The 22,948-nt window shown below is 65.9% G+C and overlaps 1 protein-coding gene across 3 annotated transcripts in view; it reads left to right on the forward strand.

Moving 5' to 3' along the window:
- Positions 1-22,684, forward strand: part of USP24 (ubiquitin specific peptidase 24) — a 51,022-nt gene extending 28,338 nt beyond the window's left edge. For all 3 annotated transcript variants that reach the window (XM_029083026.2, XM_029083027.2, XM_029083028.2), the window contains exons 27-68: positions 109-207; positions 342-494; positions 742-827; positions 924-1,017; positions 1,214-1,369; positions 1,797-1,894; positions 2,288-2,383; positions 2,511-2,760; positions 3,306-3,465; positions 3,680-3,835; positions 4,336-4,406; positions 4,574-4,734; positions 4,976-5,037; positions 5,401-5,592; positions 6,173-6,290; positions 6,702-6,846; positions 7,279-7,398; positions 8,113-8,238; positions 10,077-10,175; positions 10,987-11,069; positions 11,348-11,489; positions 11,638-11,757; positions 12,532-12,752; positions 13,002-13,126; positions 14,491-14,632; positions 14,755-14,905; positions 15,096-15,191; positions 15,569-15,672; positions 16,223-16,336; positions 17,291-17,387; positions 17,523-17,639; positions 17,962-18,054; positions 18,254-18,356; positions 18,574-18,725; positions 18,944-19,057; positions 19,403-19,468; positions 20,395-20,461; positions 20,555-20,633; positions 21,319-21,394; positions 21,694-21,780; positions 21,886-21,999; positions 22,312-22,684. In XM_029083026.2, the coding sequence (XP_028938859.1) occupies positions 109-207; positions 342-494; positions 742-827; positions 924-1,017; positions 1,214-1,369; positions 1,797-1,894; positions 2,288-2,383; positions 2,511-2,760; positions 3,306-3,465; positions 3,680-3,835; positions 4,336-4,406; positions 4,574-4,734; positions 4,976-5,037; positions 5,401-5,592; positions 6,173-6,290; positions 6,702-6,846; positions 7,279-7,398; positions 8,113-8,238; positions 10,077-10,175; positions 10,987-11,069; positions 11,348-11,489; positions 11,638-11,757; positions 12,532-12,752; positions 13,002-13,126; positions 14,491-14,632; positions 14,755-14,905; positions 15,096-15,191; positions 15,569-15,672; positions 16,223-16,336; positions 17,291-17,387; positions 17,523-17,639; positions 17,962-18,054; positions 18,254-18,356; positions 18,574-18,725; positions 18,944-19,057; positions 19,403-19,468; positions 20,395-20,461; positions 20,555-20,633; positions 21,319-21,394; positions 21,694-21,780; positions 21,886-21,999; positions 22,312-22,374 (4,968 nt within the window). In that variant the 3' untranslated portion in view covers positions 22,375-22,684. The remainder of the gene's footprint in view (positions 1-108; positions 208-341; positions 495-741; positions 828-923; positions 1,018-1,213; positions 1,370-1,796; positions 1,895-2,287; positions 2,384-2,510; positions 2,761-3,305; positions 3,466-3,679; positions 3,836-4,335; positions 4,407-4,573; positions 4,735-4,975; positions 5,038-5,400; positions 5,593-6,172; positions 6,291-6,701; positions 6,847-7,278; positions 7,399-8,112; positions 8,239-10,076; positions 10,176-10,986; positions 11,070-11,347; positions 11,490-11,637; positions 11,758-12,531; positions 12,753-13,001; positions 13,127-14,490; positions 14,633-14,754; positions 14,906-15,095; positions 15,192-15,568; positions 15,673-16,222; positions 16,337-17,290; positions 17,388-17,522; positions 17,640-17,961; positions 18,055-18,253; positions 18,357-18,573; positions 18,726-18,943; positions 19,058-19,402; positions 19,469-20,394; positions 20,462-20,554; positions 20,634-21,318; positions 21,395-21,693; positions 21,781-21,885; positions 22,000-22,311) is intronic.
- Positions 22,685-22,948: the final 264 nt, after the last annotated feature.

The raw sequence follows: 22,948 nt of genomic DNA on the forward strand, positions 1-22,948 counted from the left end.
TTCTGCCTTTCACATGCACACGCTAAGTGCCTGGCAGGGGGCCCGGTGGGTGGGGGAGGGTGCCGAGCTGGGCCCTTCGGCCCGAACCGTTTTCCCACCACCGCCCAGGCTCACAGCAACGAGACGGTGGGCAGCATCCGCTGGAAAGTCGCCAAGCAGCTCAACGCGCCCGTAGACAACATCCAGATCTTTGCCAACGACAGCCTGGTGGGTTGGGCCCGTTCCTCCTTATCCTCCACCACCTCGTTCCCTGCCCCCCCCGGGCCCCATCTCAGGCCCAGCCTGTGACGCACCCCCTCCCCCCCCTTCTCTCCCCATCCCCGGGGCCTGGTGCGTTGCAGCTGACCGTCAGCAAGGACCAGAAGCTCCTCCACCAGCTGGGGTTCTCCGACGAGCAGGCCCTCACCGTGAAGACCTCGGGCAGCGGGACGCCGTCCGCGAGCTCGGCCGACTCCTCCGGGAGCGTCTTCGGCTCGTCGTATGTCATGGAGCAGGTATCCGCTCCCAAGGAGCCCCCTGGGACGGGGACCGGCCCGCCTGCCCGATCGGGCTCCACGTACTCTGGCTTCCGCTAGCCGAGACCCTGCTGGGCCTCCCCGTCCTTGTATTTGTCCCCCTGACCCCCCGTCCGTCCACCCCCCTCCCCCCAGCTCCCGTCCGTCCGTCTACCCGCCGACCCCCCTGGATGGGTCCCGGGTCTGGGCTTCTGGACGGACGGGTGCCGTGTGTCCCATCCCCCAGGAGAAGTCGCTGCCAGGCGTGGTGATGGCTCTGGTGTGCAACGTCTTCGACATGCTGTACCAGCTGGCCACCCTGGAGGAACCCAGGTGAGCCTCCGGGGACTTCCAGACCGGCCGCGGGTAGCGGGTGGGCGAGCTCCCCCGGCCGGACCTTCAGGAAATCACAGCGATCCCGACCCCTAGGATCACGCTGCGTGTGCGCAAGCTTCTGCTGCTCATCCCAACCGACCCGGCCATCCAGGAGGCCCTCGACCAACTCGACTCCCTGGGGAGAAAGGTACGAGGACACCCCGAGGTCACCCTACCTCCCCATCCCCCCCAGTCCTCCCTCGGCGAGCGGTCTAGGAGGAGTATATCCGTCGGTCACCGAATTGGGCAAACTGCTCTCACCGCCGCGCCCCCAGAATCAGGCCTCGCGGGGGCCGTCTCCGGGCGGGCCGAGTTTGACCGAGCGGCCGTCTGTTCCTCCGCAGAGAACGCTGCTGTCGGAGTCCAGCCCCCAGCCATCCAAGTCCCCGTCGCTGTCCTCGAAACAGCAGCACCAGCCCGGGGCCAGCTCCATCCTGGAGAGCCTGTTCCGCTCCTTCGCTCCCGGGATGTCCGCCTTCCGCGTGCTGTACAACCTCGAGGTCTGAATGCCACCCCCGCCCCGCACGGCCTTCCCACCGGGCCCGGGAGGGAGGTCGGGCAGGCTTCCTGAGCTCCGTACCTGCCCCCGGCCCCCCTCCCCCCCGGGCATCCGTTCAGGAGCCCCCGTGGGAGACTTGGGCTCGTTTGGCATCGGCGGGGTTAGGAAGAGGCCGGAGAATCGGGGGCAGGGAGTTCGGGCTCTGCTCCTCTCACGAAACGGACCCTCGGCCCTTGGTGTGTCTTCCTTTAGTCCGGGCCCCGTCCCCGGCACGCGATAGGGAAGTGGTAGCGACGACCGGCCTGGAGGAGGGACTGAGACCAGGGGGACAGGCCCCGGGCTGGACTCGTGGGGTTGGAGAGCGAGGAGAGCGATAGGGGCGGGGGGCGGAGGAGGTGGGACGGGAACCGGGCCCGTGCGTCGCCCAGGTCCTGAGCTCCAAGCTGATGCCCACCGCGGACGACGAGATGGCCAGAAACTGTGCCAAGTCTTTCTGCGAGAACTTCCTCAAGGCCGGAGGCCTCAGGTGAGTCGGCACCGCCTACCCTCAACCCAGCCTCGGTCTGTTCCCCGGCGGCGACGGAGGAAGCCGTCTGGGACGGCGGCCCGATGCCACGTGTTTGGTGGTCGGCTGGCTGCCGGGTCGGGTTCGCCGGCCGGGAGCCGGCGCTCGGCTGGGGGCCTCCGGGATCGGACCGGTCGGAGCCCTGACCGCCCCGGGGTGAAGCGTTGCGGGGGCGCTGGGGCTAAGGGCGCTCAGGAGCGGCTGGGTGGGTGCGTTCTTCCGGGCCCCGGGGGCCGGGGGGTCTGCCCGGCCGCCAGCTGGCCCGGGCCGGTCACGGGTCCCGGATTCCCCGGAGCCGGGAGTCCTGCGGTTCTCTCCCTCCTCCCGCTTCTCTCCGTCTCCGCTTCTCCCCAGTCTGGTGGTGAACGTGATGCAGCGTGACTCCATCCCCTCCGAGGTCGACTACGAGACGAGGCAGGGCGTCTATTCCATCTGCCTGCAGCTCGCACGGTGTGTGTGATCGTACGGGCCCCTCGCCTCCCTCCGGCCACGCCTCCCGACCCAGCCCGCCGCCCCCCAACTCCCCTCTCCGGTCAGGATGCCCGGTGCCGGCCTGGCACGTTGCCTCTCCGCCTAGGTTCCTGCTCGTGGGCCAGACGATGCCCACCCTGCTGGACGAGGACCTCAGCAAGGACGGCGGCGGCCTGGAGGCCCTCTCGTCGCGGCCCTTCCGGCCCGTCTGCCGGCAGGGCGGGCGCCAGGTGTCGCTCTGCGGGACCCCCGAGAAGTCGTCGTCGTCGTCGTCCTCGTACCGTCAGCTGTCCGTCTCCGACCGCTCCTCCATCCGGGTGGAAGAGATCATCCCCGCCGCCCGCGTCGCCATTCAGGTGAGTGCCCGGCTCGATCCCGGGTGGGACCGCGAGGCCGCGGCCGTGCCTGCGGTCTTCGTCGCGGCCGCGGTGACGACGAAGACGGTGGTATCACGCTCTCACTCCGGGCCTGGGGAGATGAGAGAATCGGAGCGAAAACCACCCCGTTCCCCCGCCGGGCACCCCGTCTAAGACGGAGAGTGGGCAGGAAATGGTTCCGCTGACTCTGTCGCCTTGTATTTTCCCAAATGCTTAGCGCAGTACACTTCACCTAGTAAGTGCTCATAAATACCACTGATGGATGGGCGATAGAGCGGGGCTCTGATCTCCGCTGTAAAGAGAAGGAAACTGAGGCCCGGAGAGGTGAAGGGAACTCGCCCGAGGTCACACAGCAGACTGGGGGTAGCCGGGGCTGGCTGGAACCTAGATCCTCTCACCGGCCATCCTGTGGTCTGCCCGCCGGGCCGGGCCGGTGTGGGAGCGGGCCGGGGGCTCGGAGCCCCGCCGTAGCGATTCTCCGCGCCGTGTCATCCCCCCCTCCCCTCCGCCGCCCGGTTCCACAGACGATGGACGTCGACGACTTCACGTGCACCGTGGCCTGTTTCACGAGGTTGTCGTGGGCGGCGGCGGCGGGCAGGCTGGACCTGGTGGGGAGCAGCCTACCCATCCGCGAGACCGCAGCCCTGTTTCCCGGCACCGGCCGGCACCGGCTCAGCAGCTCAGGTGCGTCCGGTCGGTGGGCGGCGGTCGCGGGGCCGGGGGGGCGGCCCCCTCAGCGGCCGGCCTCAGGGAGGCCCTGGCAGCCCGTCGGCCTCTCCGGGACCGTGAGGCTCAGCTCGGACTTCCGCCGGGGCGACGGAGAGCGGCAGGTGCCGGGTATCGGGCGGGGTCCCCTGGCGACTCACCCCTCGGCCCGCGCGGCCGCCCCATACTACAGGCAGCACCTGCAGCTCGGGGAGCGAGGGGGATGCCGTCGCCCTGCCCGCGGGGATCTGCAGGCGGCAGCGGGCGGTGCCCACCAAGGACGCGCTGGTCGCCGGCGAGGCCCTGTCGCTCCTGGTCACGTGCCTCCAGCTCCGGAGTCAGCAGCTCGGTGAGTGGCGCGGGCTGGCGGTTGGGCACGTCGGGGGCAGGGGGCGGGGCCGGTGGATGGGAGCATCGGGAGTGGGCAGGGGGACGGGACCGCTGGGTGAGAGGCCTGAGCCGGCAGGTGGACACATCGAGGGTGGACGCTGGGGTCTGGAGGGGGCGGGGCGGGAGTGGGAACGGGAGGGACCTTCGGGGCTGGGCCAACGCAGCTGGAAATATGACGCCACCGCTCCCTGTGTCCGGGCCAGGCGGTCTCCCAAGTCAGGGCTGACCTCTGTCACACCCCCGTCACCTCGCGCCCGTGGCCGGGACCCCCGTTCCTCCACGACACCCCCTCGGCCTTCCGGTCCGGGGCGGGCGCACTCCTGTGCTGCCGAGGCCCAGGGGAGCGTCGGTCTCTGGCCGATGGCGCCTCCGCCTCGGGGTCTTCGCCCGCTCTGCTTCCCCATGGTCTAATCCCGGTTCCCCCATCCTCCCCGTCTTCTCCGTCCTCCTCGTCTCCAGCGTCCTTCTACACCCTGCCCGGCGTGGCCGATTTTGTCATCGACATCCTCCTGGGATCGCCGAGCGCCGAGGTCAGCGTTCACCCTCCCGGCCGGTGCCGGCCAATCTCGACCCCAGACGGCGCCGAGTTGACCACCCAAGCCGTCGGCTCTCGGCACTTCCCTCCTCCGGTCCCGGGGATGGCGGGCGTGGGAAAGAGGGGCGACGGGCCCGGGCTCACGGGCTGCTGCGGTTTCAGATCCGCCGCGCGGCCTGCGACCAGCTGTACAGCCTGAGCCAGACGGACACGTCGCCGTACCCGGACGTGCAGAAGCCGAACCATTTCCTGCTGGGCTTGGTCCTGGCCGCCCAGCTGCCGCTCTGGTCTCCCACCAGCGTCATGCGCGGGGCCAACCAGCGGTGAGCGCGGCCCGGCGGGACTGAGCCCGATCCCTCCGCTGGCCTCCTCCTCCTCCTGCCTCCACCTCCCTCGGCGCCCTGCTGCCCTCCCCGTCGCTAACCCCGGGCGCTGGCTCTGGGCGGTCACTTGGACCCGCGGGCAGGGGCTGGGGTGGCCGGGGTAAGCAGCGGGTATTTCCTGTGACTACACGCACGCGGGCGGGTGGGCAGCAGATCCGGTGACGGCCTATCCCCCACGCAGGCTGCTGTCCCAGTGCACGGAATACTTCGATCTGCGCTGCCAGCTCCTCGACGACCTGACAAGTAAGCGGATGCCGCCTTTCCGCCGGCACGCTCGCCTCCCGCTCCCACCCCGTGACCCAGGCTCACGGGCCGGGACGCACGCGCCCCCCCCCCCCCCCCACCCACCCACACGTGCCGGCGCCTGGGAGATCCGGCCGGGAGCAGGGCAGGGGTAGAGCGCACAATCAGCCGAGTGGCTACCTGATGGTTCAGGTTCGGGGCTTAAGGTTCGGCTCTGGGTCCCGGATCCAGGCTCCGGGTTGAGTTTCCGGATCCTGGATTCAGACTCCGGATTTGAGGTTGGGGCTGTAAGTCCTGGGTTGGACCTGAGCCCCGCCCGGTCCTGTGTGTTTTTCTCTACCCCGGCCACCCCCCTTCCCACAGCCTCGGAGATGGAGCAGCTGCAGGTCAGCCCGGCCGCCATGCTGGAGGACGAGATCACCTGGCTGGACAACTTCGAGCCCAGCCGCACGGCCGAGTGCGAGACCAGCGAGGCCGACAACGTTTTACTGGCCGGACACCTCCGCCTCATCAAGACCTTGCTCTCTCTCTGTGGGGCGGAGAAGGAAGTGCTGGGTATGACCATATTCTCCCCCCCACCGCCCTCATGGTCTGGGCTGCTGGGGGGGGGGCGGGAGGAGGAGAGTGACTGTGCCTCCGGGGCGGGGCTGGGAATCGGTGCTGCTCCCTGGGGCCCGAGGGAGCGAGGAATGAGGATCCAAGCGAGGGAAACGGGCTGGGGTGGGGAGAGTCGGGGAGCCCCTGGGGTGCAGCCCGCGTGGGCTCGGCACCGTGGCTGGCAGCATGAAGAGCCCCGGGGTCCCCTTTGGAGAACCGACTGGCCAACGATCGTGGATGGGCACCTGGGACCAGGGGAGCGGCCAAGCGGGAGTCCCCCCCGGGGAGCAGAAGAGGGGCACAGCTGGCCCTCCCACATGGGAGCACAGGCACCCTCACATCTTCGGAGGGGGCAGATCGGGCCTGCAGGGGAGGGTGGCAGTCAGCCTGAGCAGGTTCTCGCAGCGGGTCAGCGTGGGCGGCCTCTGATGAGGGCCCGGGGACCGCCGGCTGGGCAGCAGCGGGAGCGGTCCTTGGTGGGCCCCGAGCTCCGGGCCCTCGATTAACCTCACGGGTGCCCGGCACGGCTCCGTTCCAGGATCGTCCCTCATCAAACCACTGTTGGATGACTTCCTCTTCCGGGCGTCGCGGATCATCCTGAACAGCCACTGTCCAGCGGGCAGCGCGGCCATCAGCCAGCAGGATTTCCATCCTAAGTACGGACCCGGATCCCCGAGCGCCGGCCCTTTCCCCGGGCGGCGGGAGGGGGTCCCCGGGGAGGCCGGGCCGGGCCCCCGACTGCCCCGGGCTCTCCCTCGGCCAGGGAGAGCCAGGGCTGCCCTCTACTCTGAGCTGACGGCGGCCAGGGCAGAGTGGCTTCTGCCTCAGGTCTGCCCCAAGAAGAGACTGAGCCCTGGGGCCACTGGCCAGCGCGGCGGCGCAGCAGCCGACGCAGGGGGTGAGGCTGGGTGGGGGGCAGGGAGCCCGGCGTCGGAGCCGTCGTCGAGTTGCCCAAAGACGACCTAGTGCACTCTTCCCAGTCCACTGAGCCTGCCCGGCGGCCACCTCCGCCTCCCCCGGACACGGATGGGCCGGGCCCTCCTGACCCCGGGCCCCGCTCCGTCCAGGTGCAGCACGGCCAACAGCCGCCTGGCTGCGTACGAAGTACTCGTCATGCTGGCCGACAGCTCCCCGGCCAACCTGCAGCTCGTGTCCACCGAGCTTCTGTCCATGCACCACCAGCCCGACCCGGCCCTCACCAAGGAGTTTGACGTGAGCTCTGCCCTCTGCCTTGCCTCGCCCCCCCCCCCATCCCTCTTTATCGGTCCCTCTGCGGGCCCCGTGGTCGACCCGATCCGCCCTTTCCAGGGACGCGAGGCCCATGCAGGGTCCCCAAGCTGTGCCCTGCCCACCCCGTGACCCGCAGCTCATCAATTCAGTCGTATGTGTTGAGCGCTTACTGTGTGCAGAGCACTGTACTGAGCACTTGGGAGAGTCCAACAGAACAAGAAACAGACCCTTTCCCCGTGCCCGAGTAGCTTAGAGTCTGGAGGGGCAAGCGTGAGGTGTGGTGCCCACCCCTGGGGTGATGGAGAAGGCTGGCGGGCTTAGCCGGAGCAAGGCCGTTGATTGGAAATGCGAATCTTCTCCCGTCTGCCCACCTGCCTGTTCGTCCGCCTGCCCGCCATGCTGGGGCGCGCCCAGTACCTGCCACCCGTGGACAGCCGGTCACCCTCGGGGTTTGTGGGATTGAAGAACGGCGGGGCCACGTGCTACATGAACGCCGTCTTCCAACAGCTGTACATGCAGCCCGGGCTCCCTGAGGTACGCCCCGTTCCTGGATGGATGCCGTGCATGCACCCCCATACGCGACCACACCGCGCTGCACACTGTGCGCACGCGCCCCCTCCCCCCCCCCCCCGCCATGCCGCACTGTACACACGTCCCCCACGCGGCCACACTGCGTTGTACACGGGACGCACATAGCCACACTGCCCCGTATGTAGGGTACACACACCCCATGCGGCCATGCCGTGCCGTATGTGGTGCACGCGCCCCACCGTGCGGCCACGTGGCCCGCTTTCGTTCATTCAGTCATATTTATTGAGCACTTACTCTGTGCAAAGAGCTGTACCAACTGCTTTGGAGAGTACAATATAACAATAAACAGACACATTCCCCACCCACGATAAGCTTATTGGTATAAATTAATAAATCACAGATATGTAAACGCTGTGGGAGGGAGATAAATAAAAGGATCAAGTCAGGGTGATGCAGAAGGGAGTCGGAGAAGAGGAAAGGGAGTCTTAGGGAAGTCGTCTTGGAGGAGTTGTTTCTTCAATAAGACTTTGAGGGGGGAAGAGTCATTGTCAGATTTGAGGAGGGAGGGCGTGGGCCGGGGGTCGGCGGTGAGATAGACAAGATCAAGGAACAGTGAAGGTGGTCCAGGCGGCAAGGGGGCGGTCCGCGTGTGCATGCCCGCCCACCTGCCCCCGCTCAGCTCCGTGCCCCGTCCCGAACCTCCCCGTCCTTCTCCAGTCCCTGCTGTCCTTCGACGACGACCTCGACAGCCCCGACGACAGCGTCTTCTACCAAGTGCAATCCCTGTTCGGGCACCTGATGGAGAGCAAGCTGCAGTACTACGTGCCGGAGAACTTCTGGAAGGTAACCGTTGGCCGTGGGGCCGCCCGCCGCCTCTCCCCCCCGGGCTCCCGTGCCGCTGGGCTCCGTGTGGGGCCATGGGAGAGGGTCCCTGACCCCGCGGCCTAGCGAGTGGGGCTTCCCCTCCTCGGGGGCCGGTGTCAGCCGGGGGCCGGAGCTCTGTGCTGGCCGAAGGCCACCAGGCTTCCGTGGAGGCTGGTCTGCCCCTTGCCGTTCGTGAAGCGCAGACGCCTTGATTGTCAGTTACAGGAATCGTGGTAAAATATTTTTACTTAGTCTGTGCTGGGAACTCTACCGAGCACTGGAGTAGATGGAAGATGGTATTATGGGCTTACCATGTGCCAAGCGCTGTCGTAAGCACCGGGGTAGATTCTAATTAATCGGGTAGGACGCAGTCCCTGTCTCAAATAAGGCTCACGGTCTGAAAAGGCGGGGAGGACAGGCATCGAATCCCCGTTTTAAAGATGAAGTAACTGAGGTCCAGACAAGTGAAGCGGTTTGCCCCTGGTCACACCGAAGGTAAGCGGAGGAGCCGAGGTTAGAACCCGAGTCCTCCGACTCCCAGGCCCGAGCTCTTTCCACTAGGCTGCGCTGCTCACAAAATGATCACGTTGGACGTTGCCCCTGCCCCACCTAGGAGAAGGGAGAACTGGTATTGAATTTCCATGTACAGGCGAGGAAACCGAGGTTCAAAGAAGTGAAGCGACTTGCCCAAGATCTCGCAGTAGGCAGGCGGTGGAGCTGAGATTAGAACCCGGGTCCTCCGATGCTTCGAAAAGGAGCCCCTCACCACCGTGTCCCACACCACCCCGGAACACCTCCCTCCCGCCCTCCCTCGGGGCTCCCCCGACCCCTATTCCTGGAAGCTGAGCCAGGCCTCTGCGTTCCTTGCCTTGTTCCCTTTCGACCCACCGGTCAAGGGGAGGCGAGAGGGAACGCGCTACCCTCACCAGCTCCTCGAGACCCCACAGAGACACCCGCGACTCCCTCGGCTCCAAGTCGTTCGACTGCCGTATCGCCTGAACGCTTACCCTGTGCAGAGCACTGGATTGAGCACTGGTCCGAGGGGCAGTAAGTCAGCAGATACGCTCCCTCCCTATGGGGGTGACCAAACAGGAAGATGAGAGAAGCGGGAGCATAGCTGAATGAGTAACTGCTGAAAGAGCGGAGTGGGCGAGGTGATCCCAGGGGAGCCATCCCAACCCTTCCGTCTCTTTCCTTGGCCTTCCGGTTTTCCTAGCCGCGTCACCGGATCCTCCGCAGATTGTCCAGCCCAGAGACAGGGTCGGTTCCTGGGCCCAGGAAGGTTGGGCCCTGAGTCCGTGGCCGGCCGTAGCTCTGCGTTCCCTCCCATTCCTTCCTGCGTGACTGTCCCCACCCCCAGGGGCAGGTCAGCTCTCCGGAACAGGGTGACCTCGTGGACACCTCTTCAGCTTGGGGTCTGCTTTGCCTTCCAGATCCTTTTCTTGCTTTCTCAGCCCACTCTCTCTCGCTTTTCTCTCCCCCGTGCCTCTCTTCCCCCTCCCCTCTCTCCCCCTCTATCTCCCACCCTCTCTTCTCCTTTCTCTGTCTCTCCTCTGTTCTCCCCCAACCCTCCCAGCCTTTCTTCTCTCCCTGTCTCTCTCACCAAGACCGGAGCGGCTATCTAGAATTTACTATTTATTTATTTATTTATATTAATGTCTGTCTCCCCCCTCTAGACTGTCATCTCACCGTGGGCAGGGAATGTGTCTGTTAATTGTTATGCTGTACTCTCCCAAACGCTCAGTCCAGTGCTTTTCACAGTAAGCGCTCAATAAATACGATTGGACGAATGAACCCGCCTTCCGTTGGTCCAACAGATCTTCAAGATGTGGAATAAGGAGCTGTACGTTCGAGAACAGCAGGACGCCTACGAGTTCTTCACCAGCCTCATCGACCAGCTGGACGAGTGCCTCAAGGTAGAAGCAGCCGTCCCCGGCCGAGGGCAACAGCGAGGTCTGGCGCCGGCCGACCGTCATCTGGCCTTGGGGGGCCAGGGATGTCCCCTGCCCCCGGGGCCCCTCACTCCGACTCTGACCTGTTGGGCCACAGCAGCCCGAGGAGAGCAGTCTGGAGTTCCCGGCCGGCCCGTAGCTCGGGCCAGTCGGTGGCAGAGAGAGGCCTGAGAGCCTCATAGAGGAGCGCCTGGGCCCCGTAGAACAGTTCCTGAGCCCTGTAAAATGGCACCCTGGACCCTGCACTTGGTCAGGGGCAGTGAACCCAGAAGGGGAGGTTGGACCCAGGTAATTCTGCATCGCCGCCTCTGACCAGGAGCCATTGGGTGGCTCTCCAGTGGGGCTGGACGGCCTCCATTCTGTCAGGCCACCAGGGTCGCATGCCCCCTTTCAGGGCTACTCCTGCGTGGCCCACCGCGGCCTACAGATGCCCCGAGAGCGGTCGAGACATGTTCACTCTGAGCAGCTCTCGAATGCTCCCAGCTGTCCCGTGTTCTTCCATAAAAAAATGGGGGCCAACGTTCCTGACCCCTCACCGTCTCCCAGTGGTCAGCCTGACCAACTGGGACGAGCAGCGGGAGGTGCGGATCCGGGGCCGAGTTGAGCAATGGGCCAAACGCTGTACCGGCCTCTGGGCAGAGGGCCGTGAAGAGCATATTGCCAGACCGTGCTGGGCACCTTGGTGGATGAGAGCTGTGAGGGGCCGGTTTCTGGACCATCGGCCTCGATAAGCCCAAGAGGTGGCAACTCCTGCTTTCACTTTCTGCCCCAACAGAAAATGGGCCGCGAGCAGATATTTAAGAACACTTTCCAGGGCGTCTATTCCGATCAGAAGATCTGCAAGGACTGTCCGCATAGGTCAGTGTCGGGTGTGGCCCGCTGACCCCCGGGCTTCCCGCCTGGCTTTCACTCGGGCGGCTGGGCTGCGGGATCAGGGCAGTGAGGGATTCCGCCTGGCCGTGACATCGGGTCAGAAGGAGAAGCCGTTGAGGTGTCACGCTCACTGCCGACGCCTGGTTCGTGGGTGGGGTTCCGTGGGGGCTGTGGAGCGAGCTCGGCGTGGGATGGGCCAGCGGGTCCGCACTCTCCCGCTCAGGCCACAGATCTGTTCGCCCTTTCCTCTTCCTCCGACTCAGGTACGAACGAGAAGAAGCCTTCATGGCCCTCAACCTGGGAGTTACGTCCTGCCAGAGCTTAGAAATCTCTCTGGATCAGTTTGTCAGAGGCGAAGTCCTAGAAGGCAGCAACGCCTATTACTGTGAGAAGTGCAAAGAAAAGGTATCGTGTCCGCGGGTCTGTGGTGCCCGGGCCTCCCGGAGTCAGATCGGGTCCACGTGTCTGCGTTGCCGGGGCCGGACGGTCCCGTTCCGTGGGTTCGGACGCGTGGTGTCCCGCGGGTCACGGTGGGTCCGGCCTCTCGCCGTAGAGAACGACGGTGAAGCGGACTTGCATCAAGGCCCTGCCCAGCCTCCTGGTCATCCACCTCATGCGATTCGGCTTCGACTGGGAGAGCGGACGATCCATCAAGTACGATGAGCAGATACGGGTAACTACCTCGCCCCTCCGCCACCGTCGGCTCCTCCTTCCCTCGTCCCTCGATCGCCCCTCGGCTTCACCTCCCTTCCCCCTCCCCTGTTCTCCCCTCCTCCCCGGCCGCATCACCACTGCCCACCGACAGTTGACGATAAAAGTAATAACCCTTGGGCGTTCAGGCGCTTACTGTGTGCCAGGCACTGGGCTAAGCGCTGGGGTAGAGAGACGAGATCATCAGATGAGACCCATCTCTGTCCGTCCCACGTGGGGCTTCCGGTCTAAGGGAGAGGGAGAAGAGGAGGGATTGAATTCCCATTTTTCTCCCCCCCCCCCCCCCCCGACTCTGCTACACCCACCCACCCCTCCTTCCCGGTAAAGCAGTACGCTGTTCTCTTACCTCCTGCCGATGGAAGATTGACACTAGACTGGAAACTCCTCGAGGGCAGGGATCCTGTCAACCGTCTCAGTTGTCCTCTCCCAAGTGCTCAGTCCAGCCCTCTGCACGCAGTAGACGGGAAGCTCCTTGAGGGCAAGGGTGGTGTCTGCTAACTCTGTTGTCCTCCCCCAAGCGCTCAGGACAGCGGGCTGCACATAGTAGGTGGCCAGGGTTGGTCGTTGATCGACGGGTTGGTTGATTGGAAGACTCCTCGTCTGTGCCGGACGTCATTGCCTTCCCCTCCCGGTGCCGTCAGCGGTCTCCGGCCGCCTGGTGTGTCAGGCCGGACACTGAGGTCTTCCTGATTCTCTCACTCTCCGTCTATCTCCCTCTCTCCCGGCTCCCGAACAGTTCCCCCGTGTGCTGAACATGGAGCCCTACACGGTCTCGGGCATGGCCCGCCAGGATTCGTCGCTGGAGGGCGGCAGCGGCGGGCGGGCGGCAGACCCCGGGGGCGGGGGATCACCCCGGAAGAAAGGGGGACCCACAGAGAACTACGAGCTCGTCGGGGTGGTCGTGCACAGCGGACAGGCCCACGCCGGTCACTACTACTCCTTCATCAAGGATCGGAGGTAAAGTACGGGTCCGGGCCGACCCCCCTCTCCTCTCCCTCCCTTCCCCGCTCCCCCCGCGCCTGCCCCGCCGCCCCTGTTATCCTTTGCCCCCTCGACCGACCGACCGGGGTGGTGGCCGGAGTCGCGGCGGGGCCCGATGGGCCCCGGCCTCTGCCGCCCCAGCCCCGCGACCGGGAAAGGGGGAGGCCCGAGGGGGCTCCGTCCCTCGGGACTGACCCCCGGTCTGGGCCTCGGTCCTGGCACCAGGGGCTGCGGAAAGGGCAAGTGGTACAAGTTCAACGACACCGTGGTCGAAGAGTTCGACTTCAGTGACGAGACCCTGGAGTTCGAGTGTTTTGGGGGCGAGTACCGGCCGAAGGTGTTCGATCAGTGTGAGTGCACCCCCTCCCCGTGCCCCCTCTGTCTCCTTTATCCTCCTCTGTCACCCCCTGTAACTCCACTTTTCCCTCTGCCCTCCATACCCTCTCCCTTCCCCCTTAGGTCGCTCTACCCCCTAGGCCTTCCTCTGCCCATTTGCTCTCCGTCTTGGCTCAGTGGAAAGAGTCTGGGCTTCGGAGTCAGAGGTCGTGAGTTCGACTCCCGGCTCTGCCACTTGTCAGCTGTGTGACTGTGGGCGAGTCACTTCGCTTCTCTGGGCCTCAGTTACCTCATCTGTAAAATGGGGATTAACCGTGAGCCTCACGTGGGACGACCCGATTCCCCTGTATCTACCCCAGCGCTTAGAACGGTGCTCTGCACATAGTAAGCGCTTAACAGATACCAGCGTTATTATTATTATTATTATTACCCCCTTTGCCCCCCACGCCCACGGTGCAGGCAGCACCTGCCACGGCCCCAGTCGACAGCCGGGACCTTTCCTCGGCTGTCTGAATTGTTCAGGCCCGTGAAGGGTCCCTAGTTCCCCAGGCTAGGGGATTCCTCTCGGCCAGCACCACCACCGGCTGCTCCCTTCTGCCTCGGTTCATTTCCGGGCGCGCTCTTCCCTCCCTCTCTTCTGCCCCTTCCACTTCTTCCCTCTAGCAGCCCAACCATCCACCACCCCACTGCCCCCCAAGTAAGCGGGGGCTGCTAATAATAATTATAATAGTCATGGGGATGGTGTTTCTCAAGTGCTTTCTGTGTGCTAAGCACCGGAGGAAATCGAAGATCATCAGATCAGATGCAGTCCCTGTCCCACACCAGGCTCGCGGGACAGAGGGGAGAGAAAAGGGGTATTGAATGCCCTTTTTTCAGATGAGGTAACAGAGGCCCGGAGAAGATATGTAACCTGCCACAGTCCCCGAGCGGGCCAGGGCCGGGAGAAGCAACCTTTCCTAGTGGAGAGAACACAGGCCTGGGAGCCTGACGGACCTGCGTTCTAATCCCAACTCTGCCAGTTTGCCCTGGCACCATGGACGAGTCACTTCACTTCTCTGTGCCTCAGTTTCCTCAACTGTAAAATGGGGATACTTGTTCTCCTGTTTAGACCGGAAGCCCCATTTGGGACAGGAATTGCGTCCAGCCTAATTTGTACCTCCCCCAGCGTTTAGCATAGTGTTTGACATAGTAAGCGTTGAACAAATACCATTTAAAAAAAAAAAAAACGCTGGGAATCCTGGCGGAATCTGGTCCGGGAGATTGGCGGATGAGCCAGTGCCAGGCTAAGGGCCGGCCAGGACCGGGCGTCCGGGCCGACCCGCCCGCGGGAGGGTCGCGGGGTTGACCGGGGGCCTCGGGCCGCATCTGTGTCCCCCAGCGAACCCGTACCCCGACCTGCGCCGCCGCTACTGGAATGCCTACATGCTGTTCTACCAGAGGGCGCCCGACCCCGGCTCCCCGGTCCTGCCCAAGAAGAGCCGCGTCAGCGTCGTGCGGCAGGAGGCCGAGGACCTGACGCTGTGAGTCCCGGCCCTGACCCCGCCCCGTCGCTCCCCTCTTTGCCCTCCCCCCTGCGGACACGGAGCGGGGCAGGGCCACGGGGATGACGAGCTTACCGTGCGCTCGGTGTTTCCTCCCGTAGCTCGGCTCCATCTTCGCCCGAAATTTCCCCGCAGTCCTCCCCGCGACCCCACAGGCCCAGCAGCGACCGCTTGTCCATCCTCACCAAGCTGGTCCGGAAGGGAGAGAAGAAGGGGCTGTTCGTGGAGAAGATGCCCGTCCGGATATACCAGGTCGAGGGCGGGCCACAGCATCCCGGGGTGCCTGGCAGGAGAGTCACGGCCGTGGGTGGTGGCGAGGCGGGAGCCGGCAGATTCGCGGTCGTCGGCCTAGAGCGCTGCGGGCCGACCCCGGAGCCGGCCAGCCTGCCTCAGGCCCCGCTCGCTGACCCGGGCCGGCCCCCTCTCCGTCCCCGTCCCCCAGATGGTGAGGGATGAAAACCTCAAGTTCATGAAGAACCGAGGGGTCTACAGCAGCGACTACTTCAGCTTCGTCCTGGCCCTGGCGTCCCTCAACGCTGTAAGTCCGAGGGCGGAGGCGGGCGGTGGGGACCGGCCGTCGGGCCGCGGCCCGAGGCCTCACGGGGAGTTCCCTGCAGATCTGACCCGGCGGCGGTGGTAGCCGCGGCCCTCACGGCACTTAGCTCCTACTCTGGGCAAAGCACTGTGGTCTACCCTGGGAAAGGCAAATCAAGACGAAGGGTAGATAGGGCTCACGAGCTAAGCTTGGGGTGGGGGAGGGCAGTGACCAACACCCGAGGGAGGATGGACTAAAAGTCTCGGAGTCCACGGAGACACAAATCACGAGAGGAGCCGCCTGGTGTCCGGCCTCACGTGCCTCAGTCCGGCGGCCGTCGAGGTCACCTTCTCAGCTGTCTTCCTCTGTCCCTGGCACAGACCAAACTGAAGCACCCCTCCTACCCCTGCATGGCCAAGGCGAGCCTGCAGCTGGCCATCCAGTTCCTCTTCCAGACGTACCTCCGCACCAAGAAGAAACTCAGGTGACGGTGGGCTGTTCTGTTGGAAAGGAAAAATGGTGGGGAGCGAGAGAGGCCCAGTCCCTGCCCCTTGCGAGCCTGCCATCCAACCTGCTACTCCCGGGGGCAGGGCCCTGCGCCGAGTACGCGGGGGAGTCCGGTAGAGTTAGCGGACACAGTGGCTGACGGCCAGGGACCTACAGCCTGCTGAGGACAGAGCGCTGAACTGACCTGCGGCGAAAATAATCCCAGCCCTCGAGAAGCTTCCTGCCTACTGCGGGCAGACCGCTGTGCTGAGCACTGGGGAGAGGACAATTGAGTTAGTAGACTCGATCCATGCCCTCAAGGATCTGTCAGTCTGCGGTGTGCAGAGTGCTGCGCTGAGCACTGGGGAGAGTCCAGGAGCACAGGGTTGAGGCCAGGCGAGCTGCTCGATTGTCCCTCGTGACCCTCCCCTCCCTCTCCCCAGCTCTCAGGGAGCCAAGCCGGACCGGGTTGGGAGGTCCTGGCCCCCTGAGGGGCAGAGAGGGCCGGGTCACTGACGCGGCCTCCCCTGCCCCCCGCCCCCCCACAGGGTGGACACAGAGGAGTGGATCGCCACCATCGAGGCGCTGCTCTCCAAAAGCCTGGATGCCTGCCAGTGGCTGCTGGACTACCTGATCGGCCCCGAAGGCCGTGAGCTGATCAAGTGAGTGCCCGGCCGTCGAACCCTCCCCCAAGTTCAGTGATTAGGACGCCCCCACCCTCAGCGGCCTTCTGGGTCCGCGGCCTCGCCTCGGCCGCGGGAACACACTGTCGCGGATGACCCTGGGTCATCTAGGCCAGCCTCCTGCCGTGGGAAGGTGCGTGTTCAATAAATGGTCCCAGCGAGGCTGCTGGAGACAGGAGGAGCCTCCGGCCTCATGCTTCCCGGCCTGGCTCCGCCCTCACGGCCAGGAAGTTCTCCTTCGTGGCGCCCTCATCCCTCCTGCCGCTGGGATCGGGGCCCGTTTCCTCAGGCCCCACCTCAAGCAGCCATCATCCGCAACTGTGGGAAGCGGGGGCTTCCTTCTGGCCCGAGCCATAGGGAGTCATCCAGGGAGCCTCCCGTAGATGGGGCCCAAGCTAGAGGAGACGCGGGTTACTGACAGAGACAGGGGCAGGTAGGGGGAGGCGGGGCGGTGGTCTATGAACGAGGAGCTCGTGACCTCTGTAGCCAGTGGCATGAGCTGCCCTGAGCCATGTTGGCCCAGGCACTGGGGGCACGCGGAGGTGCGGGCTGCCTGGACCAGGTGGGCTCTGGGGAGAGCAGGAGTGGTGAGGAGACCTCTTAGGCCTACTCTGATCTTCGGTGCTGATGGGGCACGGGATGGGCACTGCGTCGGTGATCTGTGAGACACCAAGAGCCCAGTCCCGCCGCGCCCCCCGCAGTCAGTCGGGCACAGAACGGAGACCGCCCAGCCTGGGGAGCTGGCTCTGGGTGGACTGAGGGGAGCCCGTCTCCTTGCGGGAAGAGCAGGCTCCAACTGGCCAGCCTTTGGGCCGGAGTGGGACGGGGCAAACGCTCCCAGAGCTGGTCGTTGGCCACATGGGGTCGTGGGGTCCTCAGGGGCTGGTCCTCAGGCCGGCCCGGGGGTCACGGGAGGTCTCTGCTGTGGCACAGGGTCTTTTTGCTGGAGTGCAACGTGCGGGAGGTGCGTGTTGCCGTGGCAACCATCCTGGAGAAAACGCTCGACAGTGCCTTGTACCATCAGGATAAGGTGAGGACCGTCCCACACCTCAGGGGCACCGGGGCACGCTGAGCTGGTGGGGGCGAGGGCACGGGCTCCCGGATGACGGCCTGGGGATCGCGCCCAGTCCCGACGTCCCGGGGACTCCTGTCGTCCTGGGTACAGCTGCGGAGCCTCCCCCAACTACTGGACATGCTGTTGGCCCTGCTGGAGAAGGACGTGCCCGAGAACTGCAGGAACTGTGCCCAGTATTTCTGCCTGTTCAACACCTTTGTCCAGAAGGTGAGCCCTCCTCCTCCTCCTGCGCACCGGGACGTTGTGCCGCTCGCGGGGGGACACGGACCTGAGGGAAAGCCCAGTGCCGCGGCGGGTGGGGGAAGCACCCGGGGCCGAGGGCCAGGCGGTGTCCCGACTCATCCCCCGAGGCCCCTTGGGAGCACGTGACCGGGCGCCCGGAGGCCTGCGTTGGCTTCGCGGTTCCGTCCCTTGCCCGCCGAGTGACCTCGGGCCAGTCCGGGCCCCGCATGGCCGCCCCGAACCTCGGCCGGCACGTACGCTGGACTCAGCTCCGAGCAAGCGGGATTCGGTGCACGTCCTTTTGCAGCAGGGGCCCCGAGCCAGCGACCTTCTCCTGAGGCACTCCGCCGTCCGCCACATGGTCAGCTTCCTCCTGGGTCCCAATCGACAGAGCAGCCAGGTACTGATGACCGACGCCACCTGGCTCTGGGGGCTTCCCGCGGGGTCTCAGGGGCTTCGACCTCGGAGGCCCAGGTCTGGTGGGCGTGTGGGGGGTGGCTGTCGGGAACAGATGCCCCCTGACTCCCCCGCGGGTGCCCAGCACCCTCTGGGGACTGACCCCACACCTGGTCATTGTTCCCCGCCTACCCCCCCCCCAGATCCGCCGATGGAGCCCCGCCCAGGCGCGCGAGTTCGGCTTCCTGCATAACACCGTGGCCCGGCTGGTCCTGCACTCAGACGTCTCCTGCCAGAGGGACGTGGGTAAGAGTCGCCGGCCCTGCCCCCCCCGCCCGCGCCGCCTCGGCCCGACGGCCCCAGGGGTCCGTTCCCTCGCGGTCTCCGTGAGGGGCTCCTCCCGGGACGTGGCGTCCCACGAGATCCTCGTGTCCCCCCCGCCGCCGTCCGGGTCGACCGGTCCCCGGCCGGGCCGGGGCCCCGGAGAGAGGTCAGCACGGCCCGTGCCGTTTGTCTCCCAAAGCGCCAGGTACGTTCAGACCGCGGCCGCCGGCGGCCTCCATCTCCTCCTCTTCCTCCTCGTCCCTCTCTGGCGCCGGCCCCCCGCTGCTGGTTCTCCACGAAGAGCTGGAAGCCCTGCTGTTCTTGGCCGGGGGGAAACCCTACCTCCTCGAGGTAATTGACCGTCTGTCCCTCCAGCGAGTTTAGCCTACCACCTGGGGGTTCCCGGGGCCAGCGACACCCCCGGGAGGTATCGACCACCTGCGTACACAGAGACGCTCGCAGAGACCCCCGGGGACGCGTACGCAGACTCACAGGCGGCCCGGAAGCCGGCGGGGCGGGGCGGGGACGGGAGGATCGGGGTGAGCTGAGCTGCGGCCGCCGCCCTCCAGGTGATGTTCGCCCTGCGGGAGCTCCCCGGCTCCCTGGCCGCCCTCATCGACATGGTGGTGTACTGCTGCTTCTGCAACCAGCGCTTCTCCCTCACCGTGCTGCACTGCATCAAGGTAGGCGGCCGGGGGGCCGAGGGTCGCGGGGCCGGGCGTTCCGGAATCCTTAAAGAAGTCTGTGAATGTCCCCGTTCCTTGGCTCCATCCCACTCGCTCCTTCCTCCCGTCTTCTGCCCTGCTCCCCCCTACTCTCCCCTCAGGCCTTCACCCCCCGCCCTGTCCCCCACTGCCCCCTGGGCAGGAGCCTCTGCAGGGGGCGGGACCACATCCCCCAGGTGTCCCCATCCTCACAGACGCCTTTGGGGCGGGCCAGGGCCGGCGACTGATGGCGCCGTGGGTCTTTCCGTCCCACCCGGGCCCAGCACTGACCGCCGCTGCTTCTCTCTGTGTTGCTCACCCCAGAACCAGCTGGAAACAGCACCGCCCCACGAGCTGCAGAATACCTTCCAGCTCCTCCATGAGATACTGGTGGGTGCCGCCGGGGGCCGGCCGCCGACCACGAGGAGGGCCGACTGTCCGCGGGGCGCCGTGCTGGGTTGTGGAGAACTATTTTCCGCACAGGGGGCCACACCGGACCCAGTCCCTGCCCTCCGGGGCCTCAGCTCTTGAGCTGATCCGGAGCTGCTGGCGGGTGGGGCTGGCTCGTGGGTCCCTCCCTTGGGGCAGACGGGTGGATGGACAGACATCTGCCACTTCCGTGGCAGTCACTGCCAACTCCAGGTCATAAATTATAGTAGTGATAGCTCTCATTTAGCGCCCACAAGGGGACCGGGCACTCGGGAAGCCCGGAATGGTGCCATGACCGTGTTCCCTGCCCCCAAGGACGAACACAGAAACACTTCTTCTTCTTCCTATTATCATTATTAATAGTAGTAGTAATAATAATTATTGTAATGGTATCTGTTAAGCACGTACCACGTGCCAGGAATTGTTCTGAGCGCTGGGGCAGATACAAGTTAACCGGCCTGAACTCGGTCCCTGTCCCATGTGGGGCTCGCAGTCTTCATCCCTGTTTTTCCGGTGAGGTAGCTAAGGTACAGAGAAGTTAAGTGACTTACCTTAGGTCACACAGCAGACAGGTGGCAGAGTGGGGATCAGAACCCAGGTCCTTCTGTCTCCCAGGCCCGTGCTCTTTCGCTCGGAGATAAACAGTCGGGTCCCCGCGAGGCCACGAGCCCCGAGGGGGACGTCACGCCGCCACGCAGGCCCGAGCTGCCGGAGGGAGGACGTGGCTCGGGCCTGGGAGATGAGAATCGGGGAAGGCCGGCAGGAGGCGGTGGGGCTTCGGGAGGGAGCGGAGGTGGGCGGATGGGCCGCGTTGCACGGTCACGCGCGCTGCTGCTCCGGGCCCACGTCCTTCCGTTGTCCCCACGTCCCCCGCCCCCACCACGCAGGTCATCCAAGACCCCATCCAGGTCGAGCGGATCAAGTTTGCCTTCGAGACCGAGAACGGATTGCTGGGTAAGTCTGCCGCGAGCGCTGCTGACTGCCGTCCCCCCGGAAGGCGCCGCGGCGGGTCTGGCCACCCCAGTGACGGCCCGTTTCGCTCCTCAGCCCTGATGCACCACAGTAACCATGGCGACAGCAGCCGCTGCTACCAGTGCGTCAAGTTCCTGGTCACGCTGGCGCAAAAGTGAGTCGCCGCACAGCCCCACCCTCCCCTTGCCTGCCGGTCAACCGGCCGCCCCGGGGCGGAGAGTAGAGGTGCACACTGAACGCCCTGTGGGGGGGAGGGCACCGCTCTGGGTACCTGAGCTGGTACAACGGAGCCACAGAACCCACCTCTTGGCCCCAGGGGCTTCCACTGAGGCAGGGAGGTCCACTCTGTGACAGCACTGAGGCTGGTGGCCCTAGGGGACCCCAGATCGGAGTTCCCCGCTTCCAGGCCCAGTGGGACGGTCTTCCGAGGGTTTGGGGGGGAATGGGGGCGGATACCGGCTGAATGTGGGGGTGGGCGGGCAGGACAGTCGGGGGGATGTGAGTCTAGGGCTGCCGGGACCGGGAGAACGGAGGTGTCGACGCCGGAGGGCTCGGGGTAGGACGAGGTGGGCGGGGCGGAGGGTCGAGTTAGAGGACCGGCAAGATATCCGGGAGGAGAGAGACCCCCGCCCCTCCAAGGGAAAGCAGGCTTGCAGGGGGTCATCCGGAGCTGTTGGTGCAGGCATGGTGCCGGCCCCTCCCACGGGGTCTCTTGAGCGACCGGTGTGGGGGATGGAGGTCTGGGAAAGCAGGGATTTCTGGGGGCGCCCGATCTTTTCCACCCCCCCCCACCCCCGCCAACCTGGCGACTGACCCCGCTGACGTCACTGGGCCCGCAGGTGTCCAGCTGCCAAGGACTACCTGAAGGAGAATTCGCACCATTGGAGCTGGGCAGTCCAGTGGCTCCAGAAGAAGGTGGGTGTGCTGGTGGGTTTCTGCTGGGCCGGGTGAATACGGGGGAGGGGGAGGGCATCGGTAAGCGCCAGGCCGCGGAGGGGGAGCCCCCCGGCCGGGAGGGATCACGGAGGAGGAGGGAGAGTTTTCTGGATTCTGGAGATTCCATGCCCCGTCTCCGTGAGAGTCACGCCGTTAGGGTGGCAATGCGGCGGCATCCGGACCCCGGGGAGCGCGGCGTCTGGGCCCTGGAGCGTCGTGTCCTCCGAGCCCCGGAGGAGGGCGGGTGGACCTCGGCCCTCACCCCGCGTTCACTGCAGATGTCCGAGCACTACTGGGCCCCTCAGAGCAACGTGTCCAACGAAACCTCCACCGGGAAGACCTTCCAGCGCACCATCTCCGCCCAGGTGAGTCCGGGGTGGGGCCGGGGATCAGGCGTGGGCGGGGCCGGTCCCCACCCTCCCAACCCTCCCTTCCCCACGACCTCACGTCGCCCCCCCGTCCCCTCGCAGGACACGCTGGCGTACGCCACGGCCCTGCTGAATGAGAAGGAGCAGTCGGGAAGCAGCAATGGGTCAGAGGGCAGCCCGGCCCACGAGAACGGGGAGCAGCAGAGTCTCCCTCAGGTTTGAGACCACCCCCGCCCCCAACCCCCACTCCCTGCCCCCGCCGGCCCGCGTCGTCACCCTTGCCCTCGCCCCACCCCATCCACGCTGTCAGTAAGGCCGCACCCCACGCCCCCCCCGGACGGATTGCTCCCCGATCTGCCCGGTCGCCCCCGGGTCCCTATGCCCTTTTTCCTGACGTTGCCGATAACAGCTCACCCTCCTCATCTTCTCCCTAATCTTTCCTTTCTTCCCTCCCTCCCTCTTCCCTCGTGCCTCTTCCCTTCCCCGCCCACCCCCGTTCCCTCTCTCTCCCCCGCCACCCCGCCTCAGGGCTCAGAGTCCCCCATGATGATCGGTGAGTCCAGGAGCGACCTCGACGACGTTGACCCGTAGCGGGATCTTCTCACGGTCAAGGGTCAGGCGGACCGGCCCCACCCCGGCCCCCAGCGGGGGAAGCGTGGCCTCGGCCTCGCCCGGTCAGCGCCGGGCGGGGTCTCTGGGGGGGCGGGGCCGCCCCCCAGGGGCGGGCGGCGGCCGGCGGGGTGGGGCGGGGCGGAGCCGAGCGGGCCCTTCCCGCGGACGTGCCCAGGCCCGCGCGGCGACGCTCCCGCCCCGGGAGGGGTTTTGGCGGATGGAGCCGCCCCGGAGACTTTTATTATGTGAACATAAAGTGAGTGAATGTAAAACTGTTACTTTTCTGTGATGCTGCAAAGGGCTTTTATACGGCAGAAACGCTGGGGCCGCATAGGGGGCGGGGGGCGGGCGGGGCGGGGCCGGCCTATAATCCGCTCGGAGGCCACGGGGTGACGCCCAGAAGGCACTTTAAGGCAGGGTTGGGCTGGGGCCCCGGGCCCGCGGCTGCCCAAGCTCTCAGGCTGTCCCCCCCAGGAGACCCGGCGGCGATTCCGGTCCCCGATCCCTGCCTGTCGCCTCCGAGCTGCCCCGGGACTCGCGTCTGTCGGGGCCC

This window comes from Ornithorhynchus anatinus, chromosome 18 (assembly GCF_004115215.2).
Source record: "Ornithorhynchus anatinus isolate Pmale09 chromosome 18, mOrnAna1.pri.v4, whole genome shotgun sequence".
NCBI classification, from domain to species: domain Eukaryota; kingdom Metazoa; phylum Chordata; class Mammalia; order Monotremata; family Ornithorhynchidae; genus Ornithorhynchus; species Ornithorhynchus anatinus.